This window comes from Anarrhichthys ocellatus, unplaced genomic scaffold (genome assembly GCF_004355925.1).
Source record: "Anarrhichthys ocellatus isolate YVR2014 unplaced genomic scaffold, GSC_Weel_1.0 scaffold39, whole genome shotgun sequence".
Classification (NCBI taxonomy): domain Eukaryota; kingdom Metazoa; phylum Chordata; class Actinopteri; order Perciformes; family Anarhichadidae; genus Anarrhichthys; species Anarrhichthys ocellatus.
In genome coordinates this window covers 1,837,096-1,851,247 of record NW_022280069.1, presented here as the reverse complement: position 1 = coordinate 1,851,247, position 14,152 = coordinate 1,837,096, and the positions used below count along the sequence as shown (strand labels likewise).

The 14,152-nt window shown below is 40.3% G+C and overlaps 1 protein-coding gene across 1 annotated transcript; it reads right to left on the bottom strand.

The window, feature by feature from the left end:
* Window positions 1–2,134: 2,134 nt before the first annotated feature.
* LOC116394409 (ubiquitin-conjugating enzyme E2 E1-like) lies at window positions 2,135–11,630 on the bottom strand. Its single transcript, XM_031867469.1, has 6 exons — window positions 11,532–11,630; window positions 10,034–10,219; window positions 8,884–8,934; window positions 5,358–5,490; window positions 3,263–3,410; window positions 2,135–2,391 (listed from the first exon to the last, which is right to left on the bottom strand). The coding sequence occupies exons 2-6, from the start codon at window positions 10,186–10,188 to the stop codon at window positions 2,294–2,296; spliced, it is 585 nt and encodes a 194-aa protein (XP_031723329.1). The 5' UTR covers window positions 10,189–10,219; window positions 11,532–11,630; the 3' UTR covers window positions 2,135–2,293.
* Between the last annotated feature and the right edge of the window lie 2,522 nt (window positions 11,631–14,152).

Genomic DNA, 14,152 nt, shown 5'->3' with positions numbered 1-14,152 from the left:
AAAAGAAAATTAAATGACACAGAACAAATGACAAATGAACAATCTATATTTTTACTGACTCAATACTTTCCTGTCTGTTGCTCTCGGCCTCACTCATTCCCAGGGAAGGCGTAAAGCTGCTCAGTTTCATTTTTAAAACAGGCTGATTAATCTGTCACTGTAGTTTTTTCTTATTAATCTGTCACTGTAGTTTTTTCTTATTAATCTGTCACTGTAGTTTTTTCTTATTAATCTGTCACTGTAGTTTTTTCTTAATAATCTGTCACTGTAGTTTTTTTCTTACTCAAGCTGGTGTATTTCTGACTATTGACTCAGAACTAATTAGATTACCTGGGTTTCTCGTATTGAAGGAACCTGTCGCTACAGTGCACTAGCGTGGCTTATTGATGTGTTTTTAATGGACAATAATTGGACCGAAATGAAGCTCAGCGGCTCAGAGGAGTAAACTGACTGGGGTTCTTCACAATAAGAAATATATACTTATTATCTAACATCACGTTTCTGAGATGTATCACTGAGTTTCTGAGGTAAAGGACAGACAGAAAAAGCAGATAATCCAATAGTAGGCAAATAGTTTTAAAAAGTATTTGTAACATTTCTTCTTGGTTGAGATTCAAGACTTCAACAGATATATAGACGAAAACACCGACATATACTTGAACTACTCACTCTCAAATTAGCAGACACTGAGTGAGTAGTTCATATTCAACTAAAATATTTGGAGAATACGTAGGTATGTTCATATCTGTTAAACATTTACAGACAAAGAAAAAACGTTTCATTGAACAAATATTACACCCTTTAAACTGTCTGTAGGCAGACTAACCAAACAATTTGAACTATGCGATTATCGTGGTAAAACAATCAGTCAAACTCATCTTTAACTCTGCTTCTTGTGCGTTTTTGTCTCTCTTTTTGCAAATTAATTACATAATACGAGTGTAGAGAGGTGAAGATAAGAGTCTGTAACCAAAACTGTATTTTAAAAAAGTATTTAAAGGGAGCTGGAGTATTTACACAATATTAGCATCTCTGTATTATTATGATATCAATATTTCAGACAGCAGGTGACAGGATATGAAATGTTTTGGAAGACAGTGAAGCCATTGTTTTGTACTGTGAAGGTATACATACGTAAAGCAAAGTGTTACTGACAGGGAACACTTTGTATTCTTGCTTTACAGCAACGTGAAAATCAAATGTTTCAGAGCTGAAGTGGAGAGTCAGACAGTTGCCAACAGAAGGAACATAACACAGCTTTTCTTGGCCTCTCCTGACCTACATGATGTGGAAAACGTCACTGTGACATTAAAAGTCATTCAGGCGTTCATTCAGCAAATCCAACGCATTAACTAACACCGAGTGAAAAGGAGGTCACAAAGACATCAGGAGGATTATGTCGAGCTTAAGCTAGAAGAACAAACACTGGAGTGGAGAGCTGGTGCTGGTTAACTGGTTACCGGTTATGATGCTGAGTTAGTTGGTGTGTTTTGCAAGACAAGACAAAAATAAAGTGATAAATGAGGAAAATGCAGTGACGCTAGTGTAGAGAAATCATTTAGTATTTACTGGGATAGCATTGTGAGGATCATTTGATGTTTAAGTTTATAATCTTGAAGATATCGGTTTAGTTCTCTCTGGCGGTGAATCGTTTTTCTTAATTCCCGGAGATCCAAAGTGTCGGGAGTCCCGGGAATGTCGACACAGATGCCACGATTTCATCAATGAGCCATCAAGGCTCGATCACCAGCGTGTTACATCATTCAGTGACTCAACATAACACATCTTCAGGATTATTACTTTGAGTGAAATTCTGTTGTCTGAATTAATGACAAACTGTAAAATAATTAAATAATATTGACGCTTTTAACTTGTGAAAGAGTAACTTAGTGTGTGATAAGACATAGTAGTGTTGGCAGCATCATTATTATTTCTAACTGCACCAGTTATAATTATTTGGCAGATATTTGAAGCAAACTCTGACTTTAATGTTTTTATGAAGTTCTTCAACCAGCCGGGCATCAGAGAGACGAGGACACTCGTTACATGGAGTGATTACTGATGTGCAGCAGGTTTGCAGGTAGAATCCAACGTTTAAACAACAATGCAGAAGAAGAAAGGAGGCCAACGACGCTTCCTTTCCATTGTGTTCCTTTATTACCATATTTGTAGAGATAACTTAATCAGGAAGCAAAAAATAGACCAGACAATAAAGTACTAAAAATCTGAGATAGAAATAACCCCCCCCAACACAAACGCCCCTCCCCCTTCCCCCCCACCGTCCTCTGTGGGTCTATGTGGCGTATCTCTTCGTCCACTGTTTGGCTGTCCGGTCATGCTCCGCTCTGTTCGTCGTGTACTGGGTGGCGATGCTTCCCACCAGAGGGTCGGCTGAACGGAGAGAATAAGTTTCAAGTTAAGTTTGTCTGCATGAAATTATATTAACAAAACACACAGACAGAAGAGTTCATACAGGTCATGTCTCATGTCGTTTACATTTTGTTTTGATGGATTAACGTCTGAGGATTTCGTTCCAGATGTGTTTATAACATTTTAGTCCCGATTCCACAACCTCAACTAACCCGTTTTAAGATCTACTAAGAATACCTTCTAGGGATTGGAAAGTAGTTTTTTGTGTACATTATATATTATCTGTCGTGTCACAATCTTCAGCAGCAGTTGGACGTCGTGTGTCATTGAATCTTCTACGGTACAAAATTAACTTCTGTTTTTGGCCCCAAGCGGCGGGTAGAATGCAAAACATCCCTCTCTGCTTTCACTCTCTCGAGTCGCAGTTGTTGGATAGGATGTCCAGATGACGGCGGGTTTCCTGTCAAGGTGGCAGCACCGACTACATTTACACACACACACACACACACACACTAGTGTCAGGTTCCTGTTGTTTAGTGAAACCCATGGAAAAGCTGTTCAGGCCGCATTTAATGAGCTTGAAAAGTGATTTTGAATCACATTGTGAGAAGGCTCCTGAGCCTGACCGGTATGATTCACTTTCCCTTCCTCCCGTCTCTCCAAGCGGACACATTAGAGAGAAGTAGAGCGGAAAACGTGAGATTTGAACAATGCCGGCGAGACAAAAAGCTTCCCTTCAGTGCATGGCTGCCATTAGGAAACTGTTATTTAAGCTGCTTGTTGCAGCGTGCTGAACATTTAAAATATAACTGAGCTTGTGAAGTCCCCCTCGGGACACTTCAGTGTGATCTCTAACTACCTGAGCCTTCACGGACTCGCTGCAGAGTCTCACCTGGGTTACAGTCTGTGAGCAGGGAGCAGATGGACAGCAGCACCTTGGAGATGGTGAGCGCGGGGCTCCAGTTGTCCTTCAGGATGTCCAGACAGATCACCCCCTGACTGTTGATGTTGCAGTGATAGATCCTCGTACGGAAGGTTACCTGAGGACGCACAGACAGGATGCCGTTCACAGTCAGGGTGAGAAAACATCTCAGAAGAATGTATTTACGCATGTATACAATAACGGGGTTTCTTGGCAGTTTCCAGAACAAAAGTGCTCGTCATCCAATCACCACAAAATACCATTCTTGCAGAAATCTCAAAATGTAAAAAAGTTTTTGATACCAAGTCAGTGCATGGATTTTTCCTCAAGGTCTTTTATCAATTCTTGAGCGGTCAAAAACGGTTAAATTTAGCACCACATCAAATGGTATTAACTCAAAATAGTTAGTTAATACTGAGAACCTAAATGTTATCACATACTTACATTATAATATTATAATGTTCTAAGTCTAAACTGTGTATGAAACCTGCAGTCAGGGCTTCACCCAACATTTATCTTCATCTGCAGCGCATGAAAGCCCTCTGGTGGCTGAAAGGAGGTACTGTTAACAGGAAAGACTTTCTGCTTTCACAGAAATATTACAAAGAGAACGTCTCATTGATTTATTTACTGTAAATGTTCTGATGAATCACTGAAAACAACATTGTTTTAGAAATGCATTGTGTTGGCCTGTCGGTGTAGAGCTGCAGCACATGTAGCAGCTTTGATTCTCAGACAGAAGCGGCTTCTATGGGTAGCTTTAAATCTTAGGTTCACCTTCAGCTTCCTAACTTCAAATGGGTTGTTTCCTGCTGATGTTTACACAGCAAACGAAATTACACACACACACACACACACACACACACGACCAAATATGTATTCTGTCAACAATACAGAGCTGAGAAACATATTTTAATAACAGTTTGCTTTAGTTTAAAACTAACAGCAGAAACGGTGCTGCTTTGTTTTTAATATCTCCATAACATGTTCTTAACTCTCCTGTTTTTAGGCTAATATCACTATTTGTGATATGTTTAATATGTGTTGTATCCCACTGGAAATGAGCCTTGGTAACACAAACAAAACTGTTTTGTTTACCATTGAGATTGGGATTTTTGTTGCCATCATAACGACCATATTTGTTGCTTAACAAATGAACCACTATCCCTCGACTCATTGCACGTCTACAGGGGAGTAAAGTACACAGACTAACCAGCACTGAGCTGGAAAAGAAAAGAAAGCTCTTATTATTAAACTTCCAAAAGAAATCAGAATGTAAATGTGTGTTTACACTACAGAGAGCAGGTTTCCCATAGAATGCTTCAGGATGAGATGTGCCTCGAGTAGAAGACAGTAAGCACTTTGTTTATGCTCCAACACGCCAGACAAAAGCTAAATCGATAGCCAACACTTAAGTGCAGGAGGCTTAATGCAGCTAAAAATAACTTGGTGTTTTATTTCTATATTTCTCCTGTTGTTCTCCTCTGTGCTATGGAGCTCCACTGTGGTTTAAAACATTATTAAAAACACGTCATTGAGCTACACTGTGGAACTGGGCGACATGCGTCTTTATTCCCATTAAAACAAAAACAAAAACAAATCAACAAATCTGTGGTTTAAAATACTCCACTAAAAAAAAACACTACACTTAACTCCTGTTAAATATCAAAAAAACATCTTTGACTTCAGAGGGAACTCCCCCACGTCAGAACTTAACTTTCATATAGAACAGTCATATAGAGTATAACGAGTCATATAGAGTATAACGAGTCATATAGAGTATAACGAGTCATATAGAGTATAACGAGTCATATAGAGTATAACGAGTCAGGAAGTCAGTCAGCTTTGTGTCGATTACTGACGTCAGGTTAAAGGATTTCTTCGTAATAAAGTTTACATTTTCTTTTGAATATGAATCTCTGGGGTCAACATGTGAAGTGCAGCTGTAAAAAGCAGATTTTATACCAATCTGTCTCGTTTTAGAACTGCTATCCGTGCACTACGTTAATCTTTGTTGACGGTCTGCATGAGTAGTGTACCAGACACGCAGGACTAACATCAGTACCTTGGGGGGTTTGAAGGGGTAGTCGGGGGTGAAGGCGATGTCCAGGAAAAAGACGCCCCCCTCGTACACGGAGCCCGGGGGTCCCAGGATGGTGGACCTCCACTCATAGATGTTGTCTCCTTTGGGGCCGGCGCTGGAGGCAGAAACAAAAACAACACTTTCACTTACAAGACTAAAACATTACAAAATAAATCTCTCAGTAAACACAGCATGTAATAAATAAATAACGTCAGAGGAAAAGACACCCACACACCGAGGAAGACCGTATCAATATATAGGTTATATGCTTATTATACTGCTAACTCTACATCAGTGGAGTAATCCCTGCAGTGTGTACTGCAGTATGAAAGTCACATACTCATTCATGGACTGTGTGTACAAACCTGATGAATCGCTGCACAGCTAAAGCACACTGGCAGCAGTGGAGTACGTGGGCGTTGTATTTTCTGTCTCTATACAGACTATAAAAGGACACTTTTCATTCAGGAGCTGCTGCATGTGGCATTAAAGAGGCAAATTCAACCCAATTCATTGCGCAGGAGTAGATATACCGTATGAAATGTTCCCTTAAGCATCGTTGGATATCTTGTACTTGCCTTTGATGGATGAAGGCAAAGATAACAAATGTATTTGGTCACATAAGGACCTAAAAAAATGCACCGATATCTTTCTGCACAGTGACTTTCACAGATTAGCGGTCACAAAGATGGTCGTTTCCCCCCCTTCAAAAGTTTCGTTTCCCCCCCGTGCATCACTCTGAAGACGCCTCAGTTCAAAGCAAATCCCCGGTGACGTGTCGATGCCTCGTGATCTGTAATCTGTATTGATTTCTGCTCAAAGCAGCCGTGGCTTTTATCCCTCTTACATGCAGAACATGTGGTCTGGAACCCCTCGGGGTCACGAGTACAAGACACAGTGGTATCGATCCAAAACTGCTGGGGGGGTGGGGGTGTAAGGGGGGTGGGGTGGGGGGGACAGATGTTGAGCTCTGATGCAACATTCACTCTGAGTTTCAGTGCCAACTACGACAGAGAAAATCAATCCAGGCAGCACAGTCTGGACTCATGTTAAAAGATATAACAGCTAAAGTGACAAATGAAAACTTTCACCAGATGAAAGACTTCAGAGTGGTTGATTTTAATGATGTGAGCACATTCTGTCCAAACACCCGTCGTCTCTCATCTGTGTTTAATGATAATCCATTAAGTGATGCAGGAATTGGATACAGGGGCAATTCATTTACAAGATATATGTTGGTTTAACGACATCAGATACAGTTGGAAAAAGCCTTTTTCCATAAATCAAAAGACTTTCAACAGTCAAACAGCTTGAGCTTCAAGAGTTTTCCAGAGCGGCAGCAGCAAAACTCATTATAATACAACCTCAGATAAAAAGTCCCTTAAAGGGACAGTAACCCAGAGGAAGAGTTTTCATTTAACGAGAGGGATTCATTCAATATGGAGCTGAAATGATCGGTGGTTTGACGGACCACTCTTTTCCTGACTGTGTGCCGTTGTCTCTGTTTCATATCATTGAGAACTGGATAACTTTGGGCTTTGGACTGCTGGTTAGAAGAACAAACCAGAGATCTGAGAATGTGACTTTATGTTCTGGGAGATAATGAGATTTTTTCCATTTTTGTCTCAACTCGTTCAGTCCCTGTTAATTTAAATCTGTACAATAAACGAGCTCCAACTCCATGATACGAGCCAGAAATAAAGAATTATTGACTTCCTTAAATTGATATCACCAACATGCAGACGTGCTACCTTCTCCTTCAATAACAAGTTAAGCTTGAGTGTGTTTTCATATTATGAACATTTAAGTTATCACAAAACAAGAGGTCCTCTTTTAAACACATTTAACTGAGAGTGTGCTGGCCTGGTGTAAGCTGTCACACTTCACTGTTGTAATTAGGTTATTTATTATGAATTTACTTAAAATGGCAGAATGCTAAAACCTGCGATGGCTGGAGTCCTTCAGTGTGAACCTCCAGCTGCAGTCATCCGTCCGTAAGCCACAATTTAAGCCGTTAATTTAACCAAGAGCATCATCGCCCTGTCGTCATGATACAGACAGAGAATATATTTAAGATGGAAAGCTTACTAGGATACACGTAAACGTTTCTATTGTTTCCCGTCTTGCAAGAACTGGACGCAAATTTTGTGATTTATCAAGTTTTTAATTAATAAGTCCTCCCTCAGATTGCTGCACTTTTCCATTACTCAAACGCACATTTAAGAAACGAGTTATGTGGTAAAGTTAAACATTTACACATGTCGTGTGCTTCCCTGCAGCGAACACTTTCAAATGAAGGCCGGCTGCCTCTAATGTGGCCGGTAGAGAGAATCAAATCTCCAGCTACGCTTTACTACATTACCGTTTCATACATGAGAAGAAGTCTGAAGTCTGTGAGCAACAAATCTCCAGACGGGGTTCGTTTAAGGGACGGTCTGTGGCCCGAGGAGGCTCGTTTGATCTACTGAGCCACGATGGAAGAGATTCCTCCGTCCTTTCACAGAGAGGTCAGAGGTCAGGCTCTCTGGAGCACGGATTGATGGTGGTTTGATGGAGGGAGGAGGACGGCTGCGATGGCAGCTTGAACCCAGAGCGTCTGGTTTTAAAAGGATAATCTTTCAAATCACAACACTGAAGTAAACCGAGCCGCTGAATGTCACATCCACGTCCTCATGCTGATATCATATCAATTTAGAGCTGGAACTAGACTGAATCTGCCTTTAAAATGCCAGAAAATAAAGAAAAATGTTCATCACAATCTTTAAGAACACAAAGTGATGTATGAAAATTGCTGTGAAAAAAAAACTGATTATATTCTTAGGCCCTAGTTTGAGGATCGCGAATATGAAAATGTTCCCAGGTCTAAAAATAGATTTGGTTTTAGGAACATCACTTGAACCGAGTTGATTTTATGCAAACTGGCATTTGTCATTATGACACCTTCTGTCAAATTAAAGAGTAGCAGACTAACTCCATCTTATATTACATTAGTAAAGATCAACGACGGCGTGATTAACAGACGGGAGCAGCTGCTGAGTAAACAGCGACCTCTAGTGGTAGAGTTTGGTATATTAGTCCGGTGTGTGCGGCTTAATATCAAACCGGTTTGTAAACGTTCCAACCGGCCCAACGTACCAGTTAGATCAGCCTCAAACCAGTATCAGTTGAGCTCTACTGCCAGATTAGTTCTTAATGAATTAAAAAGGAAATACTGCCGTTTTTAAACACCTGCCAGTATAAGAGTACAAGTACTCAATATACTTCATAGTGTCCTCACTGAACAGATGAGGAATCAGTGGTGGATCCACATTCACTGCTGGTGTCAAATTGTAATAACATGATTACACACAGTTGAGAATGTGTAGTTACAGTCATTAAGAATAGGACACTGAGTCACATGGGTACTTTGTGTCTGAGTTGAGTTATTACTACAAGAGGTTTCAGATAGTGGGATCAGTGTGTTCACAACGAGTATGACACCGGAAACACAACAGAGAATGAAACACACCTGCAGTTCGGCGGAGGGTCCAGAGTAATGTCAGCCAGCTCTTTCTGAATCCTGCACACAAGAAATAAGAATATTAAATATCAGTCGCTGGTAAAACATCACTTTCTTCAACCACGAGGCAAACTAAGGAGTGAAACGTATCCTCCATCTTTGATCTTCAGAGCGTCATCAGGAAATGTTACTAACTCAAACCTGATGTATTGTATCAGTTTGTGAGTGATGTCATGTTTAATATTAGTTTGTTAACGACGTGAACTATAATCAGACTCATGGAACCACGTTTACATCTAAAATAAAGAACAAAAGATTATGAGGATGTGAATGAATGAATTATATTGAATGAAAGAAAATGAGGAGGAAGGAGAAGGAAGAGGAAGGAGAAGATGAGGAAGGAGAGGAGGAGAAGATGAAGAGAAGGATGAAGGAGAGGAGAAGGAAGAGGAGGAGAAGATGAGGAGGAAGAGGAGGAGAAGGAAGAGGAAGGATTTTTTTCAATCCTATTAGATGACTTACTCAAACCTGATGTATTTGTGATGCAACGTTTGCCGATTGTGAACGTGAACTATAATCACACTTGTGGAGTAACGGATGGATATATATATATATATATATATATATATATGGGAGGCAGAACTCTCACTTCACTCTGATGTTCTCTTTCTGCTTTACATGCAAAATATTGGTGACATTTTTAGTATATCTGGTATTGAGGCGACAGAAAAGGTAACAATTTAATCAAGATGGGTATCGGATTACATTTTTAAAGTAACCCTTGCAAACATGGCTGTAATATAAAGTGTGAGAGGGTTTTGTTTGTTTCTTCAGAGGAGATTTAATCTTGTGACTGTGGACATTAGTGGTCAGTTGAAGCTACTGTCTGGGGAGTAATAAGCATGTGTTCCTCTTCTTATACAACAGCTGAACAGTGATGGAGGTACTCGAAAACGCTGCTTGTTCTTCTGAAATGTACTTTTTTTTTGGCTGCTATCTTAATACGGTGTCACATTTACGAGACTCATCTAAATGACATTATAGTTGTTGGTATTAGTGTTTGAAGTGGCATTAAAGTGAACTATTAGGAGGAAACAACTAATACATATAGAATATAACTGATTCATTCCTATACAATCTGGGGTTTGTATATTTGTACCTTTTGGCGCTGGTGGAAAGTAGCTTGGAGGTCTTGCTCATGCTGGCTTTGCTCTCCCGTTTCTTTTTGCAAAGTACGTCCCTCTGTCTGGTTTGGCTGGAGGAAGGCGGCGATGAAGACGAGCTGGTGCTGGCACGGGAATCCTCATCCGACATACCGGTTTGGATTTGGAGATGAGCTGGAACCCTGAGGGAGCGGTGGGGAACAAACAAAAACAACAACACAAACAACACAGTAAGGCAATAAGTTTACAAGAAGGTGCAGCAGTTTCGGAATGATTTTCATCCAAAGCAGACGCTAATATGTCCGCTGATAGGTTTCATAACACACAAACTACTTTCACTATTTGTAAACATTCATCGGTATGTTTAACTGATGGTTTATCTGTTACAGCAGCGAGTACACATACACACTTCTCTGTACTCTGGTATCTAAACTACCCTGTTCTGGTGATAACACACTCAGATTAAAGTGTTCTCATGAGGATGATTATTAGTAACTGCGTCAACATTAAATGTGTATTTTTTACGAACGATTTATAGTAATTTGCTTGTTATATAGCAGATTATACAGAAGAAATACTTACAAACTTCTCTGTACTTTAACTTCTTTATTCTTATGGAGATGATTATGACGTACTTAACGTGATGATTTATATATTAACAGGTCAATTATAATCATCTGTTCAACTGGTAGGAGGGGGGGCAGACAAAGCTGTTAGCTCGTGCGCTTCTGTTTTTCACAACGTATTTAACGTTAGCCAACGTTCCCGTGACGGTGAACGTGACTGCCGTTAGCCGTTAACTAACGTTAACTAACTGCTGTTAGCCGTTAACTAACGTTAGCTATAGCGAAGTGCACAGTTCGCACGCGCACGCATTCAAATTAACCCTTTCACACTATAGAGTCATTCAGTTCATATGAATGTAGACGTTGACGGTGACCCCCCCACCCCAGCCCATAAACACAGCTCGTGCTACCTGCAAACGGTGACCCTTCCCACCACCCACTTAACTCCAACTGGCAACGCACGCGCAGGCCCTAAGACTTCTGGGGGGTGAGACTACTTCTTGGAACGGCGTGGGGAGAGCTGCTTGCTAGGCATCCCCTTTACAAGTGAACCGACAACCTGGTAACCGTGGTACAAAATGTACACGTTAGTTGTCTTGGTTATTCAACATAACGTGAATAGCTTATTTATGTTAAAACAGAGCTTACAAATGCGTGGTTTCAATGCCAAATGTGAAACAACGAAAACATTAAAAACGCGTCAGACAGCAAGCCAGGAACAACTCCGTTCCAGCACATAGCCGGAGCCCGTTTTCCATGCAACCAACTATTAACCCCACGACCGTGTTGTTTATTTCTTTTAAGCCGAGAAATTGAGCTTCGACTTCACAAATAAGCACACGAAGGCGGTGGACCGCTTCGTGGGCTTTGACCACTCGGTAAAATATCGGTGTTAAATGATCTATTTCGCTCGCTAATAAAAACTTACCCCGTCTATTGTGTCTGGAGCTCCGCCACAGTCTAGGCTGGTGCCTGTCGCCCTCTGCGGAACGGAAGTAGCCTAACGCGGCTACAGCGAGCTGTACGGTCCCGGTCCTCCTCTGGAAACAGCCCAGCCTACATTACATACATAAGAGTTTTATACACCTATTTACATTTATTGTAATTATTTTAATGTTATCTTTAGAATCCAACATCTTGATACGGCACGTGATGGTCGAACTTGTGAACTTTGTGTTTCATGAACTTCAATATTTAATTTGAGGATTTATGCCACCTGATATTACATTCAAACAATCAATGTATAATATATTAAAATGACTACATTTGACAGACAAGCATACTACCTCTCTCAATTAATGTGGTGATAATTAAATCAAGCCACAAATTCAATGCCAGTTTCATAAAGACAATTTGGAAAGTGTGATGTGTTTACTATATTTTCAAAGGGGGTTAATCTAATAGAACTTCTGCAATGACTAAGTTGCTGCATCGCTGGCCACAGAAACTGAAAAACCACATAAACGGACCACGTCTGACTCATGAGTAACAAGGTATTACTGTAACAGGGCCTGTGAGTTGAAATTATTCATTGCATGCTGCAGCCTAAGAGCACATTTTCACCGTTTCAACAGGATAATGTGGCTTGTATGTATTTCTGCACCAAAGGGCATCGATTCTCTGCACTTTATGCGTCCGCCGTGTGCAACCGGCATTTCAAAAAACCCTATTAAAACTGCATCTGGTGCAATTACTGATAAATTACCTCGTAAGAGATTTGTTAGGTGTAAGCGGGGCCTTACAGAAGTTAAATGAGCCACGAAAGAACACGATGCACCTGTTACCTGCTGGTGGATGTGTGGGTTTAAAAGGTGAACACGGTGATCTCAGATGCTGTGTCAATATTGTGACAGTAGCATGTGCTCATCTTTAACCCCATTTAAGTCCTGAATCACACACATCCCATTCAGTTTGTTTGAATTTAAAGTAAGAAGAATCCTTCTTACACCTTGTCTGTTGCGACACTTCATTGAGACTGTGCAATGCTGAGTGAAACCTAAGATGCACGGTTCACAGTGGAGTTAAATTTGAGGATATTCTCCTGCACAAAGGCCACACTCCTCAAGGAGCCATGGAAGAACAATTTAAGATCCAGCAAACACTAATTAATTAACACGAGCCTGATCCTTTCCTTAAGTCTTTGGTAAATTTATATCTGGTATTATTTCAGCACCCATTAATGCAGGCGTAGAGGCTTCAGCCGGTTTGACTTTCTCGCAGACTAACGACCATCTTATTATTCAAGCCAACTACCAGCCAATCAGAACCTTCACCAAAATCTGAAGTGTTTTTTTTGTAAGGCTTTTTGCATCAGTATCTGGACCATCAAATCTGTATAAACAGACCAAGAGCTGACTTGGTCCTTTGCTTAAAAGCTTTTGTATGATTCATTTATGAAGTCAAAACATGTTGTGGGTGAGGAGTTGAGTCCGAGTGGTCCGTTCCTTCTGTTTTTAATATTTTTAATATAACTTTCCCAAAGTTCAATGGTGGAATGTAAACTAAACTGAAACAAAGCAGAGAACCAGTATAACCTCTAAAGAACAATACAGGGGCTTAAAATGTTCTATATGGTTCTCCAGCTTAGTTTAGTTGAAAGAAGAGAACCTCTAAAGAAAAATACAGAAGCATTAAATAGTTCTATGGTTCTCCAGCTTAGTTTAGTTTAAAGAAGAGAACCTCTAAAGAACAATACAATGGTTTAAATGTTCTTGGTGTGGCAGCGGTGCTATATCACCTCAACCTTTAAGAACCCGCAGAGGAACCGACATTTTTCTGTATTAAAGACATGATGATAAATCGAACCAGGAGAAGCCGTTTGATATTCTGCATGAGAACAGTGAAGGCTCTGTGGGAGCAGAGTCTGAGATGCGGGAGGAGGAAGCAGCAGGAGACCCCGAGCTGAACATATTTAAGAACATGTTCTCCTCATCGGTTCAGTCCAGGCTGCCCTCGGTCTGTTTTAGTCTTGACCTTAGACCTTATGATCTGTTTCATACCAGAACCACAGCTCTCTGACGTTGTTCTGCTGCAGCTTGTTTTTCAGCTTCTGCTCTGCGACAGTTTGTACTCATGTTGTGGCCTTTATGGAGTATTTTTGTATCTCTTTTTGGTCATTTGTGGCTGTTTGTAGTAATTTTGTGTTTCTTTGAAGTCATTTTGTTGCAGTTTGTAGTATTTTTGTGTCTCTTCGTAGTGATTTTGTGGCTGTTTGTAGTATTTTTGTGTCTCTTCGTAGTGATTTTGTGGCTGTTTGTAGTATTTTTGTGTCTTTTTTTTAGTAATGTGTCTCTTTGTAGTCATTTTGTGTCCTGCGACAGCCACATATATTTAATTATTATTTTCCCTTTTTTTGTCAGAGCATTTGATTCATTGATTTATGTCGGGGTGTAATGACAATTTCAACAATATCCAAAATGTTTTTGAAGACCAACCCTGCCTTTAACGTACACAAGTTGCCTTTGATAACCAAATGGTGAGGAGACTAACAGGAAAACACACATGCCATTTCAGAGAGAAGCACACAGAAGGGTCTACGTTATGAGTTTG

Excerpts from the sequence above, each read along its gene's own strand:
- LOC116394409 (XM_031867469.1), bottom strand. The coding sequence starts at position 10,188 with ATGTCGGATGAGGATTCCCGTGCCAGCACCAGCTCGTCTTCATCGCCG. Across the intron at positions 5,491-8,883 it reads GACCCTCCGCCGAACTGCAG|CGCCGGCCCCAAAGGAGACA; the intron begins GTGTGTTTCATT and ends TTCTGCCTCCAG. Across the intron at positions 2,392-3,262 it reads GCTCACAGACTGTAACCCAG|CCGACCCTCTGGTGGGAAGC; the intron begins GTGAGACTCTGC and ends CTCTCCGTTCAG.